Below are 15,115 nucleotides of genomic sequence, written 5' to 3' on the forward strand. Positions count from 1 at the left end.
CACCCTGCCCAGAACTCCCGGGGCTCTGCGCTCCTCTGGGTCCTGTCATATCCACCATCTGCTGGGCCACAGGTGCAAGTAGAATCCCAGGCCTGAACCCTCGCGCCCCTGCTGCCCCCATTGGAGCTTAAGGAAGAGATCCCTAGACAAGATCACTGAGAGTGGTGATTTAAACCCATCTGGTCAGGGACTGCCAGGCTCTGTGGCCTGTTGCCTCTTCTGGGATACAGCAAACACTGTCAAGTTGAATTTGAGCTGGAAAGCCCAAATGGATGGAGTGAGACTAAGCATAGCTGTGCCACACCCCTAAAGGAAGTGATACCTACTGGTTCCAGGGTCTGCCCTTCACTCAGGGCAAGACAGTGGCAGAGGACATGGGTGTCACTTGGGCTAACTAACTCTCACAGATCAAAATGTTTTCTGCAAATCTTTGGCGAGCACCAAACATGACTGCGGCATTACCCTGATGGTACATCAGAATCACCATAAAGGTTTTCTAAATTACAGATGTCTGAACCACCTCTGACACCACCACACACCCATGTGCACACACAGACACACACACACACACCCATCTTCTGATGCAAAAGCTCTGGGCTCATGGTCTGACCATCTGTACTTTGCAAAGGGTCCAGGAGGTTCTGAGGCACAGAGAGGAACTGCTGTGCTGTCTGACAAAAGATGGAAATAAAATAGATGAATCTGTAGGGCAAAGTTACCATGACTTAAATGTAGTTATTCCTTGTGGAGTGAAAACTGTCTCACTAAACTAAGTGTACGCCAGAGACCCCTGGTTCTAAAACTGGTCACCCCCAATACTGTTTACTGAGTGGCAAATCAGTGAATGTCTGGATTTGTAAGCCCCCGGAGCTTTACCTTTCAACTCTTCAGTCTTCTCTTGAAGCTTCAGCTGTATTTTTCCTTTCTCTGTTTCCAGTTCTGAATTATGCTTCTGAAGCTTTGCCAATTTCTAGCAGAGGGAAGGGGGAAAAGCAAACTTTTTTGAAAACCTCACTTCAAGTTGTCACCATTGCCTTGGCAAAAGATGTATATTCTTAAATTAGTTTATTTTTTCTCAGCTCCTGTCCCTAGATAACAGCCAGCACCAGCCCACTGTAAGATGCTGCCATTAGTTCCACATGCAAGGGCTCAATGTGGCTTCAAAGGTGACTCTATTCCTGACCCGGTAAGCAAGGGCTGAAACAAGGAGAAAGGATACATCCAGAGGCTCCTTGATGTCAAGGACATACCTCTTCCTTTTGCAGAGCTTCTCAATAGCCAGGGGACTTTATATATTGAATATGCTATGATTACGCAGTTGATGGCATAAAGGGGATTCACACTTTGCAATTGTTATGACTCAGGAAGGATGTGTGAGCACAGCAGAATTCCTATCATTTCAAATTCTCCTGGTAAAGTGTCTGCTGGGCTGGCAGCAGGCCCCGTGGTGCTGACTGATGGTGACAGGCAGCTGCTGATGCCCACGGCAGCAGTGTTGGTGCACCCAGCACTGGGTCACGGGGAGGGCAAAGGGATGTCTTCTGGGCCTCCAAGCTACCAAACCTGGGTGCTAAGACTTTGAAAATGCAGCAGAGGCCAGGTGCAGTGGCTCACGCCTGTAATCCCCGCACTTTGGGAGGCCAAGGCAGGCGGATCACTTGAGGTCAGGAGTTCAAGACCAGCCTGGCCAACAGGGTGAAACCCCACCTCTACTAAACATACAAAAAATTAGCTGGGCGTGGTAGCGGGCACCTGTAATCCCAGCTACTCAGGAGGCTGAGGCAGGAGAATTGCTTGAACCTGGGAGGTGGAATTTGCAGTGGGCCAAGATCATGCCACTACACTCCAGCCTGGGTGACAGAGACTCCCTCTCAAAAAAAAAGAAAAAAGAAAAAAAATGCAGCAGCGTGAATGGTAATAAAGACCACCTTCCTAGAACACACTAGCTCACACTTTTGCAGGGACTCACCATAGGCATTTGGCTAAAGTATTTCATCTGACCATTTTATTCTCACAACAATTCCGTCAGCCCTTTTTTGTTATTCTCATTTTTTTATGAAGAAACTAAAATTCAGAGAGGGTAAGAGACTTAGCCAAGGCTGTCCAGCCAGACAAAGGCAAGATTTCAATCTAGGGCATCTGGTTTTTACATTGACTGCTCTTTTTACTACACTGGAGATGAAAACCCTACCCTAGCTTTGCACTGCTGTTCAGGGAGAGATGTTTCCAGGGCACAGATCTTAAAGACAAGTCACAGGGGACCAGGGTCATCTGGAAGAAAGGGAAGGGGCCAGCCAGAGCTCTTTGGGCCTTTCATCACTTTGCAAAACTCGAAAAAGAAAACCTATGTTGCATTTCTAATTATTAACCCCCTCCCTTCCCCTAGACTTTAATGCGCTGATCTCGCTTTTCCTCAAAGGGAGGTTCCCTTTGGTAATGGAAGTTGAAAGCAAAATCTGATGTGCTCTGCAGAAATCCGCTTCATAGGAAAAGCCTGTAGGGCTCCTCTTTTCCACAGAGAGTCCGTGTCTTTCCCTCCCGGCTCACAAGCCCACGGCTGACCTCTTCCACGGCATCCCTGTATCTCTTCCCCTTCTCCTCGTAATGCTGCCTGTGGGTGGCTGCTCTTTCCAGCTCTGTTTCCAGCTTCTGAATCTTTTCCACATCCCCAGCTCGAAGAGCAGCCAGGCTGGTCAGCTTCTCCACCAGCCCATGGTTTTCTTTGTTCTAGAGAAAAGAATTTCCAGATGTTTAGAGGTTTATCCAAAAAGAGATGCTGTTCCATTTAATTCTCACAGCCTTTGACATGGAATCCAAATCTGAGAGGTTGCTTTAGGCTGATCACACTTATCACTGCACTGACATTTGTTGCTCTTCTCCATGGTGAAACCAGCATGGCAAGATCTTGCTGGGTACATGTCTTCCCAAACTGGTGGCTATTTTAACGTGGGAGATTTCCAATCCTGGAGAACCAGTACAACCCTACTGTTATGGGCCAAACTTTGCCCCCCAAAATTTGTTTGCTGAAGTTCTAACCTCTGAACCTAGGAATATCACTATATTTGAAGACAGGCCTTTAGAGAGGGAATTGAGTGAAACAAGCCCTCAGGGTGAGCCCTACTCCAATATGATTGCCATCCTTAGAAGAAGGGGGGATTAAGACACAGGCACAGGCATGGAGGGAAGATCATGTGAAGACAAAGGGAGGTGGCAGCCACTCACAAGCTAAGGAGAGAGGCCTCAGAAGAAACCAACCCTGCCAATACCTTGATATGGGACCTCCAGCCTCCAAAACTGTAAGACAGTAAATTTCTGTTGTTTAAGCCACCCAGTCAATGATACTTTGCTGTGACAGTCCTGCAAACTAACAAACACACCTAAAACGGAGCTCAGGCAGCATCGGGACTCCTGCCAGGCATTGCCGCGGCTATTTTTTTTTTTTTTTTGAGACGGAGTTTCGTTCTTGTTGCCCAGGCTGGAGTGCAATGGCGCGATCTCGGCTCACTGCAACCTGTCTCCCGGGTTCAAGCGATTCTCCTGCCTCAGCCTCCTGAGTGATGGGACTATAGGCGTGTGCCACCATCCTGGTTAATTCTCCATTTTTAGTAGAGATGGGGTTTCTCCACGTTAGTCAGGCTGGTCTCAAACTCCCAACCTCAGGTAATCCGCCCGCCTTGGCCTCCCAAAGTGCTGGGACTACAGGTGTGAGTGACCGTACCCGGCCTCGGCTATTTTTAAGCACTATTCTGTACAAACTGTGTAGCATGCAGGCCTGTCATGCAACAGCACAAAGAAGGGAAACCCACCTGACTCCAAGTCTATTGGTTCACACACACACTTGTTCATTCAAGAGCCCTGTGGTATAGCTTAGGGCTAAGTTTAAAGCTCACCTTAGGAGAGCCTCAGGATTATCTGAGACAGGCCTGGGAGTGAGTTTTATGGATCTGGACACTGTGTGTTCCATAGCCCTCCCCACCAGCTGAGAGCATATGGATGTTTCTTTTCCTACCAGTGGGAATGGTATGGAGAATCTTCCCAAACTAGGCAGGGCTGCAGCCAGACCCTAAGGCACCTGTGGGAAAATTAGAACTGGCAGCTCCTTTGAGCTGATGCAATCCCAAGGCAGCATGCTTGGCATGCAGACAGCATCTTTGAGCAAATCAGGAGGTATCTTTGCCTCAAGGCAGCACAGCTTCACACAGGGACACCTGCCTTGATAAGTGGAGGCAGGCTGGATTTCAGCCCCACCTGCTATCTGAAGTAGGCACACTTGTGCAGTATACAACCTATGCCACCACAGGCAGCAGCTCTTTATAGTGTACTTCTGTTTCCTAGCTCACGGGGTCCACGTAAACTGTGTGAACCTCCTAACATAGGCATACATATAATAGCACAGCTAAGAAACTGCTCCAGAACAAAATACACCCATGTAAGAAAACGTAGACATAAAAGATGCACTATGAGCACCTACCTGATCTTCCAACTTTTTCTGCAAACGCTGGACCCTGTAAGTAAGCTGAATGTTGAGCACGAATCGTCGGATACTCTGGAATCTGCGTCTGGCCAGCCACGCCCGTGCGTATTTCTGCAGGATCACAGCCTTGTGTTCTTCCAGCATCTTTAAAACAAGATTTTGTGAAATATAAACTGGACCCCAACTCTTCCTCTAACCAACACCTCTAACGCTGGAAGATGTAACTGCCACAGTGTAGAATATGAGTTTCTTCTTCCCAACCTGCAGAGCTGTATCACACCTAGACTTTTCAAACAATAACCAAAGCCTACCTATAGCAGGTGTGTATGAACAGACACTCTCATACTAGAACCCCCTCGTCTCCGGGAAGGTCTTTATGCAGAAAAGCAGTCTTGCTATTGTTGGTAAAAAATGGTATGAGAAACCCATGTCCCAAGAAATTGGTCTCTGCCATAACTTTCTTTTTTTTTTTTTGCAGAGACTAGTTATTTCAAAAACATACTTGTCATATTCAGCATCAAAGCAGTTGTACTAGGGCCGATCCTATAGCTCACATCTGTAATCTCAGAGCTTTGGGAGGCCCACGAGGGAAGATCACTTGAGGCCAGTTCAAGACCAGCCTGGGCAACATAGCAATATCTCATCTCTACAAAAAAATTTAAAAATTAGCCAGGTCTGGTGGCATGTACCTGTAGTTCTAGCTACTCAGGAGGCTGAGGCACGAAGATCCTTTTAGCCCAGGAGCTGCTTTGGCAACATAGAGAGACCCATTCGCTATGAAAAAAAAAATAGAAAAATTAGCTGGGCATGGTGTCTCATGCCTGTGGTCCCAGCTGCTCAGGAGGCCAAGATGGGAGGATTGCTTGAGCCTGGGAGGTTGAGGCTGCAGTGAGCTGTGATTGTGCCACTGCACTCCAGCCTGGGCAAGAAGAGTGAGACCTTGTCTCAAAAATAAATAAATATATTTTTTAAAAAAAGGTGATTCCAGGAGTTAGCCAGAAAGAAACCCCCAAAATACACTGTTCAGGTTTTCAGCTTTAAAGTATCTTTGGACAACTTTTTAATTTTTTCATCAGAAGTGACCAAATTGAGATGGTGAAATCTCTGAGACCAAACTTTGTCCGATTTCAACCCCTTTCCCATCCACTCACAGGATGGATCATACCCCCCTATGTTGAAGTCAACACTTAACTGCTCTCCTGCCTCCTTGAAAGGAAGAAAACTATGTCTTTGCCATATGAAACTCATCACCCTTTCCTGGGTCTGAAGCTGTTGCCTCTAAAAGTGCCATTTCATTGTGCTTTGTATTAGTCAGTAGGGCAATCTTGAATATGTGCAAAACTGGTTCAATTTTACATTATAATTTGTTTCTTTGGATTTGGAGCACGCTGGCCCACCCCATCTGGCTGTGAGAGCTCTCTCCAGTCTGTGGGCTGGCAGTGTGCTGATCTTTTAAAGTTTCTTTCCCCACTCAGTCTGCTTTAGGTGAGGTCTGCTGGGGGTACAGCCTGCACATTATTGGCCTAAAATATACTTTCCTTTGGTATGGTTTCTTTGGGGCCAACTGGGAGAAAGAGAAACTAACAGTCCTACTGGGGGTGTGTGTGTGTGTGTGTGTGTGTGTGTGTGTGTGTGTGTGTGTGTGTGTGTGTGTGTGTGTGTATTTCAAGAGAAACTAACAGTCCTACTGGGATGTGTGTGTGTGTATTTCAAGACAGGATCTCCCTCTGTTGCCCACGCAGGCTGGAGTGTACTGGTGTGATCATAGCTCATTGCAGCCTCGAACTCCTGGGCTCTCGGGATTCTCCCACTTCAGCTCCCTGATTAGTTGGGACTATAGGCATGAGCCACAGCACCTGGCAGAATCTTTCTGGCTTGGCTGACATTTTGTGCAAAGCGAGGTTGCTCATAGTGGAGTCTCTCCCTGGGCCCTATTTCGTTCTCAGTAAGGAAGGCCTATACGCCCCTTCCTCCTCTACAGAGAGGTTGGCTGTACCTTTCGATACCTCCTCCTTGCCAGGAATCCTCGGGTGTAGGCCTGGATGGTGATGGTGGCCACGCGAATCAGCTGATACAGACTGCGAACAAGATATCCGCGGCAGTGCTTCTGAATGATTATGGCTGCCCAGGCTTCTTTTAAGGCCATTGCAGTGATAGCTTTCCTTGGTTAACAAGGATGAAGAGTGAGTCTGTTATCCGCAGAGCATCAACTTCCATAACAGAGCTGCAGGCTTGGCTAGCATGCGTTTAGTAAGGAAGGTTCAAATATGTTGCACCTCTCCTCATTAAACTCTGGGAGTGTTTATCCCAATGCCTACTCGAGGTCAATCCCCAGTTCCCTCTCCTTGAGGAACCACATGGGAACTTTCACTCTCTTCCTATTCAGGCCAATCGACTCACCTCCCCCTGGGTGCCCACAGAGACCATGACAATGAGACTGTGCACTGGCGCTGCACTTGCTCATTCATGTCCTCATTCATTCATGTGGGAAATCATGCTGGAGCCTCCAGATCAAGGCTGGCAAATGACGGCCCATGGGCCAACTCAGGCTGCCGCCTGCCATTTTCAAGCTTTACTGGAACACAGCCATATATACACCTCATCCGTGGCTGCTTTCATGGCATGGCAGCAGGAGAGATTGCAAGCCCTCAATGCCTTACATAGTTATCATCTGGTCCTCTACGGAAAAAGTTTGCTGCCCCTGTCTAAATGACTAGAGATGAAGATAATGTTCTTGCCTTTAGAGTTCACAGCCTCATGTACAGAAAGACTAACAAATGGCCAAGAAAGAGAAAAAGTAAAATTCCAACTAACAAGATGTGTAAGTGAGAGGGGAAAAAACGGTTATTCTGCTTGGGAAGAGCTGATATGAGCCAGCCCTTGATGGAGTAGGATGTCTGTACACAGTGGAGGCTGGAAAAGGCTTTCAGAATGAGGGACCAGCATGAGTAAAGGCACGGAGGCCCAGCAGTGCCTGAAATACTCAGAGAAGGAGTATTTTCAGAATCTCTAGAATAGTAAGATGCATGAAGAAAATCAGTCTTCAGTGAGGTTAGAAAAATAGATGGGCTCCATTTGTTATATTAAAAATATATTTGTTGAACACCTACTATGACAACTACCATGCTAGGTCTAGGTATGGATGACCCGACAAGTGTGATCCCTGTCCTCATGGAGCTTCCATTCTTATGAATGCACCCAGGCTATGGATGGATTTGAATACCATGTCAGAGACTGAATGCTATTCTACAGGAAACAGGGGCCTTTAGATGGATTAAAGGCAGGTGCAGAGCAGTGGCTCAATCAGGCTCTGATATAGGAAGATGGGAGGGAGGTGGCAGGTGGAGCACAGTGCCATCAGAGTGCAAGGCAGGTGATGCCATGAGCCTAACCTGGGGACAGCAGTGGGATGCAATGAATGGGACAGGCAAGAGGCCAGCAGGGCAGGATGATCAGGCCCTGGTGAGACCCACATGGAAAGGCAGCACGGCCTTGGAGGGGAAGGTAACTGGTTTCCTTCTCTAGAGTCTGCTGTTATCCGCTGAGCCGGAAGCACAGGAGGGTGAGCCAGCCTGGGCGTGTGTCCACGCCGCACCACGCTGGTCATGCAGAGGCCAGATGGCGCCACAGGCCAGCCTCAAGCTGAAGAAGAAGTCAGGCTCACAGACGCAGCCTAACCCTAAATGCTGGCCTTCTCAAGCATTCTCACAGCATCCCAAGGAAGGAGCAGGGCAGGCAGAGAGAAACACAGTTTATCTAGGAGTACCCTGGTCTCATGCTTTCCAGCAGGTACACTGAAGCCCCAAAAGTCCCAGAATGACCCTGGTCCTTCAGTGGGCTAGCAGGGTCCTGTGGACTCTCAGGACCCCTGAGGCGGGTGGGATCGGCATAGCTGGTAGACCACTCTCCCCTCAGCCCTCCGCTCGGCTGGGGCCGCTGTAGCCTTCCTCCTCAGGGGTTGTGCAATGGGTTTGCTACCAGGCCTTGCCAGGGACCCCCTCTGCCATGGTGCACCCTCCAACGTTGCAGGCAAGCTAGTCGCTGGCTGTTCTTGGCATCTGTCCTTTGGATCTTCACTAGGGCCTTGATGGTCTTCGGCATTTTCAATTCCCCCAGGAAAGAGGCCCTGGGCCTCTCCCTGGGCTTCTGGAACTCTGACTCTCCTTAGTAACACCCTCACCAGGGCTTCCTCCCTGCAGGGCCCTGGATCTCAGCTCACCACGCAGACACCAGGCAGAGCCAGCACTACCTGCCCCTGAGAGACGAACCCTTCTTGCCTCAATGCTCGTGACCACAAAAGGGACCCATGCACAGGTGCACCCTGGGTCACAGGAGAAAGGTCCTTTGACCTTGATGGGTGCTCCCCCCGGAGATGATCTGCACAGAAAGCCCCCCAGTTCCACATGTGTTCCTTGATTCCAACATACCGCACGGTTTGCTGACCCCGGAAGTACTGCTGGATTATCAGGGCGGCTCGTCTCTCCCGGAGGAATTTTTTCCTCTGGAGCCAGCCACGAATGTGCTTTTGTATCATCACACAACTCTGCCGCAGTTTATCCAGTCGAAGTTTCTCTAAATAAGCCACTTGTCCGGCTCTGAAGAAAATTTTGGTCTTACCAAACTGGTACTGATTAGAATCCTGGAAGAGAAAAATGATAGAGTCAGAATTAAAATCTTTCAGATTTTCTATAATATCTGGAAAAGACCTTTAGGGATTCAAAGGTGCCAGAAATATTATTATTTTGCCATTTAGAGCAGAAAAATTCATATTGTGATCTAGAAATGCATCCTTTGAGTTGTTTGTTTAAAGCCACATTGGAGGAAAAATGGGACTTAGGCTGTGGAATCCATCTGTTAGTAAGAAGGGGAGTGAAGGTCACGTGCAGCGATTCTCAGCTGGGCTCCCAGGAACCTCAGCTGCTCTCACGTGGTCTCCATATCAGAGTAGAAGAAAACTGGGGAAGTTTGGTTTTCTGTCTTCATTCTGGGTTCTCTTCACCACCGCCTTTGCTGGACCTTGGAACTCCCCATCCTTTCCCATCACAACTCATCACTGCAGCAATGACATCAATCCACACTGGGCACCATGCCTGGAGCCACGTGACTCAACAGCCACCCCAGCTGACCATATCCTATGAGCCTGGTCCACAGAGGACGGGGTTAGATCGTGGGAGAACAAAGCAGGACATGAGGACACTGGGGAGGCCAGGGTTTGGATGTGGATTCCCAACGGGGATTCATGGCCCAGGGAGTGCTCTGCTATGGTCTCCTTAGCAGATAAATGCTCGGGGCATCTTTTCTTTCTTCTCAGGTGTTCATGATTACAGTCCTGAGCGTCTGACACAAAGATGAAACAGCATGTTTGGGAGACGTGCTTCCAGGAAGGAGACCACGATCCCAGGAGGTGGGGAAACTGACCTGGATGAATCTGTGTAAAACCGCCTTGCACACCTCCTTTTTATCGCTGAAGGAAAGCTCTTGCTTGGTCATGAGAATGCTGTAGCGGCTATAGAACTCGATGTATGTCCACCTGGAAAATCAAAGGGGATCAAAGCCAGGTGTGTCAGAGGAAGCATGTTGTGTCTGGGGACTCCGCTGCCTTACCTGCCACTGTTGTCACAGGGCACGGGTGGTGGAATCTGTCCTGAGGATGATGGCACTGATCTTTGATACCCCGCCTGCCTGAGACACTACCAGGACACCCCGAGCACACCTGTCTGCCCCAGCAATTGTCCTCCTTCTCCCACTCAGTGTCTTCCCAGCACCCCGGAGAGGCGGTGAGATGCAGTGATGGGGTGAGGAGGTGTTGGTGGCCTCTGTCCCCCACAAAGCCTATTTCTCACCCTCTTCTAGACTTCCCAAAGGGCAGTGGGAAAATCTTGGGGGCACTTTACAGAAGCCGAAAGTATGTGACAAAAATCATGGCAGCCACATCCTTGGTTCTCAGCACAGCTCTAAAGTCGGGCATTTTCCTCCCCCAAAACAAGGATGGACAACATACCTGGAGGGGTAGCTCTGTGCACTAATGCGAATCGTTTCTAACACGCCGCAGGCTCGCAGCTGCTGAACAATTCTTTTGGAGTCAAATCTTAAAGAAGACAATGTTATTATGTGTTAAGGCATCGTAATTGCTGAATATGCCGCTAGACAGGCAGAGCAGACCTGCCTAGACCGTGGCCCCATGCCAGGTATCCGGCAGAGACTTAATAAGTTTCTGTTGCATGACCAAGAAAAATAGCCCCTCTGCAGAACAGTCCAGCAAGGTGCAGTGAGATAGAGAAAGGAGCAGCTGACTCTGATGGAGGCAGCAGGGAAACGGCCTTGGGGGAACTGGCCTTTGGGTTGAGCTTCAAACGACAACCAGGTAGAAAGAAATGTGCTAGCTTGCCTGGCCCAAGCACCCACTGATGCTTGAATTTCCTTTACAAAACACCCAGCAGGTGGCTCTGCAGCTTAGGTCTCACCCATCTAGTGACCCCCAGACATACTCCCCACCTCCATAGACAATGCATCCCCCTTCAGACGCCTCTTTCAGCTCTAGTAAGCTACAAGGGACTCTTTACACCTTACATTCACAGACTCTGGGTCTCTTCCACAGGGCACCTGAGAACAAGCCTAATGCCTCATGCCATCATGTAGGAGGACAAATCTTTGGATCTTTTATGACCTTCTACAAACATACATCTCATTCTTCTTTTTTTTTTTGACAGAGTTTTGCTTTGTCACCCAGCCTGGTGTGCAGTGGCACAATCTTGGCTCACTGCAACCTCTGCCTCTCGAGTAGCTAGGACTACAGGAAGTGCCACTATGCCCGGCTAATTTTTGTATTTTTAGTAGAGATGGGGTTTCACCATATCGGCCAGGGTGGTCTCGAACTCCTGACCTCGTGATCTGCTCGCCTCAACCTCCCAAAGTGCTGGGATTACAGGCATGAGCCACCGTCATTCTTCTTTTAATCAAGTAAAAGGTTCTGGCGCAGTTGCAAAAATTTTAGTTGTATGATTTTTTCAAATCTAGCCTTTTTGCTTAGCCCTGGAGATGAGGGGGTTTAACCAGAGAGGCTAACATTTTATGTAAAGGGCAGCATTGTTCTGAATCATTAAAAAAACCTAGAAACAGGCTACAGCTCAAGACAATTGGAAGCAAATTCTCCAACTTTATGGCAGAAACTGCCTCCCCGCATCTTCGCTGTGTGTCGTGTAAGAACACTTACTCAAAGGGTAACTTCTCATCATTTGGCTTAATGCATCGAACGTAGTGCGGTGTCGTCGCATTGAGGGTCTCCATGAGCAAGTACAGAGAGCTGCGGAACTAGGAAACAAAGCTAGAGATCAAACATGGCTCTGAAATAATTTACTGCTTACATCCCGGTAAAAAGCAGCCCAACCTTGTTAAGCTACTCAATAGGAAGAAAAGATAGCTTCGCACATAAACATCTATTATGAAAGGTTTCAGTCCATGACTGTGGTTTATCAGCATATTCTATTGTTCTGGACAGAACACTTCTCTAACACTCCCAAACAGTGGAGAACTTAATAAACCATGTCATTGTGCACAAGTGTGGTTTGCTCCAGCGCGTGCTGCCTTGGAGGTGGAAGGATGATGATGATGAACTTTCTGCAGTGGAGCGCAAGTTAGATTGGAAGAGCCCCAGCGTCCGTCCATGTCTGAGTGCCCTGGCTCCCCAGGACCTGGCCCTGCCTTCAGCCCCCTCGCTCTCAAACACCTTCTCAGTACCTTGCTCCCCACGGTGGTCCGGAAATGCTTGCTGTTTGGCTTGATGACTTGCTTGGCAGATTTAACTGTAATCATCGAACCAAAAGGAGAAGGAGGAACTTGATTCTCTTGAAAAAAGCTGGCACAGAGATGAAACTGGAAAGAACAGAGAGGATCTCAAGGTCCAAAAGCAACTGTCCGCAGTCCTCAGTCATACAAGCCACACAAATGGTGACAATAACCCAGCTACATTAGTGGGCGGAAAACAACCTCGCCACCGCCTATAGCCAAATCTCAATTCCGCAAGAGGATCATCTTCCCTAGGGATGGCCCGTGGCTTCTTTCCCCGGAACAGGAACAGAGAAGAAAAGTGTGTGAATATCTCTGTGTGGGTATCGCTCTGTGTGGCTATCACTGTGTCAGAAAGTGGAAAATCTATTATTCTCACCTCCATGCCTGGCTCACACTGTGTCTCCACCTGGAATCTCCTCCCTCCTACTCCACATTCTCATCCCTGCAGATCCAAACCCTACCCATGAATCTGTTAAAATGTTTTCCAGCCCCACCCCCTTCACAATGAATGAATAATCCTAACTTCTCTGAACCATCTTCATCTTGTATTTGTACCTCTTTTTTTTTTTTTTTTTGAGACGGAGTTTCGCTCTTGTTACCCAGGCTGGAGTACAATGGCGCAATCTCGGCTCACTGTAACCTCCGCCTCCTGGGTTCAGGCAATTCTCCTGCCTCAGCCTCCTGAGTAGCTGGGATTACAGGCACGCGCCACCATGCCCAGCTAATTTTTTGTATTTGTACCTCTTTTAAAGCACTTACTATGTTCTATCTTGTTTCAGTCATTTCTTTGAATGTTCTATCTTCTCTCAGAGTGAATTTCGTATTTTGTTTTGTTTTGAGACAGGGTCTTGCTCTGTTGCCCAGGCTAGAGTGCAGTGGTGCCATCATGGCTCACTGCAGCCTCCACCTGCCAGAGCCAAGCACTCTTCCCACCTCAGCCTCCCAAGTAGGTGGGACTACAGGTGTGTCACCACTCCTTGCTAATGTTTTTCATATTTTTAGAAGACACAGGGTCTTGCCTTTTTGGCCAGGCTGGTCTCAAACTTCTGGCCTCAAGCAATCCACCCACCTCTACCTCCCAAAGTGCTGCGATTACAGGTGTGAGCCACCACGTCTCGCTGGAATTGTGATTCTTTAATGATTGTGTTAGCTGTCCTTCCTGTCATCTGCATGTTTGATTTCTGATTTGGCATATGGTAGAGATTTACAATAGTTATCTTTTTGTATCTGTGAGCTATAACTTACCACTGTTCAGAGACTTCACACACACACTCACACTCACACACACACACACACACACACACACACCCTCTCTCTCTCTCTCCTTATATATATCTAGATCCATGTCAATTATAAAATAACTTTAGTTGCCCCTAGGACTTTACAGACCTTGCTTGCTCTCAGGATTTCAACCAGCATGTCATAGACGGTGTCTCTGTTTTTCTCAAGGAAACCTTCACATTTATATTCTACCTATACAGAGAAAGCAATTAATTATTCTCAAAGAAGCCAAAGAAGATAGCACCTAAGTACAAGTTCTATCTCTTTTTTAAGATTAATAAAAAGGCTATAAAGGCAGTCTTACAAAAAGAGGTCTGGTGTCTGTGCGTCACAGCAGCAGACCATTACGTATAAGCTGGGAATGTGTCTTCTCTCCCACCACCTGGATTTCTCACCCACCTGCTGATCACTCTGCACTCACCTGTCGGCTCCCTCTGGCCACAGGGGTCCAGTTGCTCCCTGTGGTATGTGCAATTCATACAAGAACACCTGACTTAGGGTGCCCTTTGCCTTTGAAGCCACCAGGAGGAGGAAAAAGCTCAGTGGTGTTCATTGGGTTCAAACAGACATCTTTTCCTAAATCAACATCAATATGGTAGAAAGGATAGAAAAACTGGCTGGGTGAGGTGGCTCATGCCTGTAATCCCAGCACTTTGGGAGGCCAAGGCAGGTGGATCACCTAAGGTCGGGAGTTTGAGACCAGCCTGACCAACATGGAGAAACCCCATCTCTACTAAAAATACAAAATTAGCCAGGCATGGTGGTGCATGGCGGTAATCACAGCTACTCAGGAGGCTGAGGCAGGAGAATTGCTTGAACCCGGGAGGCAGAGGTTGCAGCGAGCCGAGATCATGCCTTCGCACTCCATCCTGGGCAACAGGAGCGAAACTCCATCTCAAAAACAAACAAACAAAAAAAACAGACAAGAAAAGCCGACCAGCTGACCACCAAGCCTTCAAGAGCCACCAAGCCCTCAGAGTCAGATTTAGAGTAGACAGACATCTGCACTCTAATCTGGCTTAGAAGACCTCTCCATGCCGCCCTTTCTGATGAGTAAGGCTTCTCAAATCCCTCAAACCATGGCATATCCAGAGTGAATGCTTAAACAGTCAACACCCCCTAGTTTATGCCTCTGGATTGCATATCTTAATATGTGATAATATACTTTTCATAAATTAAAAAGGTATATTAAAATTAATTTAAAAAATCGACAATGAGGAAACAAGCTTTGGAGGGTGCTGGAATCCGGAGGCAGAGGGTTCCCTGGGGATGGCCTCTGCTTTGTCCCCCAGGTAAGGAAGGTTAAGATCCTTGGTAGTAGGTTAAGATCCTTGCTGGTAGGTTAAGATCCAGGAATACTGGCTGTTTGTAAACACTTCTTTGTGAGTGAAGTACATGGACTGCTGTACAAATTCTTCCAGAATGGTGGTGTGAGCCAGGCAAAGGCAGCAAACATAGAGCTTTCCTGATCTGGGCGAGCATCTGTGGGACAGTGTCACAGGCAGCTGGTGCCTCTGTTGGGGACTCTGGGACCAAGGGAAGATGTGCAGAGTTGCTACATCTAAGCTAAGC

At 48.1% G+C, this 15,115-nt stretch overlaps 1 protein-coding gene across 2 annotated transcripts in view; it reads right to left on the minus strand.

Moving 5' to 3' along the window:
• MYO5C (myosin VC) overlaps nucleotides 1–15,115 on the minus strand; it is a 107,276-nt gene that overhangs the window by 46,831 nt on the left and 45,330 nt on the right. For both annotated transcript variants that reach the window (XM_064365688.1, XM_064365687.1), the window contains exons 14-23: nucleotides 13,652–13,735; nucleotides 12,212–12,346; nucleotides 11,688–11,785; nucleotides 10,476–10,562; nucleotides 9,893–10,004; nucleotides 8,902–9,113; nucleotides 6,471–6,636; nucleotides 4,472–4,618; nucleotides 2,563–2,727; nucleotides 877–970 (exon numbers count right to left, since the gene is read on the minus strand). In XM_064365688.1, the coding sequence (XP_064221758.1) occupies nucleotides 877–970; nucleotides 2,563–2,727; nucleotides 4,472–4,618; nucleotides 6,471–6,636; nucleotides 8,902–9,113; nucleotides 9,893–10,004; nucleotides 10,476–10,562; nucleotides 11,688–11,785; nucleotides 12,212–12,346; nucleotides 13,652–13,735 (1,300 nt within the window). The remainder of the gene's footprint in view (nucleotides 1–876; nucleotides 971–2,562; nucleotides 2,728–4,471; nucleotides 4,619–6,470; nucleotides 6,637–8,901; nucleotides 9,114–9,892; nucleotides 10,005–10,475; nucleotides 10,563–11,687; nucleotides 11,786–12,211; nucleotides 12,347–13,651; nucleotides 13,736–15,115) is intronic.

Source organism: Aotus nancymaae, unplaced genomic scaffold (genome assembly GCF_030222135.1).
Source record: "Aotus nancymaae isolate 86718 unplaced genomic scaffold, 86718_ANA_hifiasm-v0.15.2.pri h1tg000062l, whole genome shotgun sequence".
Classification (NCBI taxonomy): Eukaryota; Metazoa; Chordata; class Mammalia; order Primates; family Aotidae; genus Aotus; species Aotus nancymaae.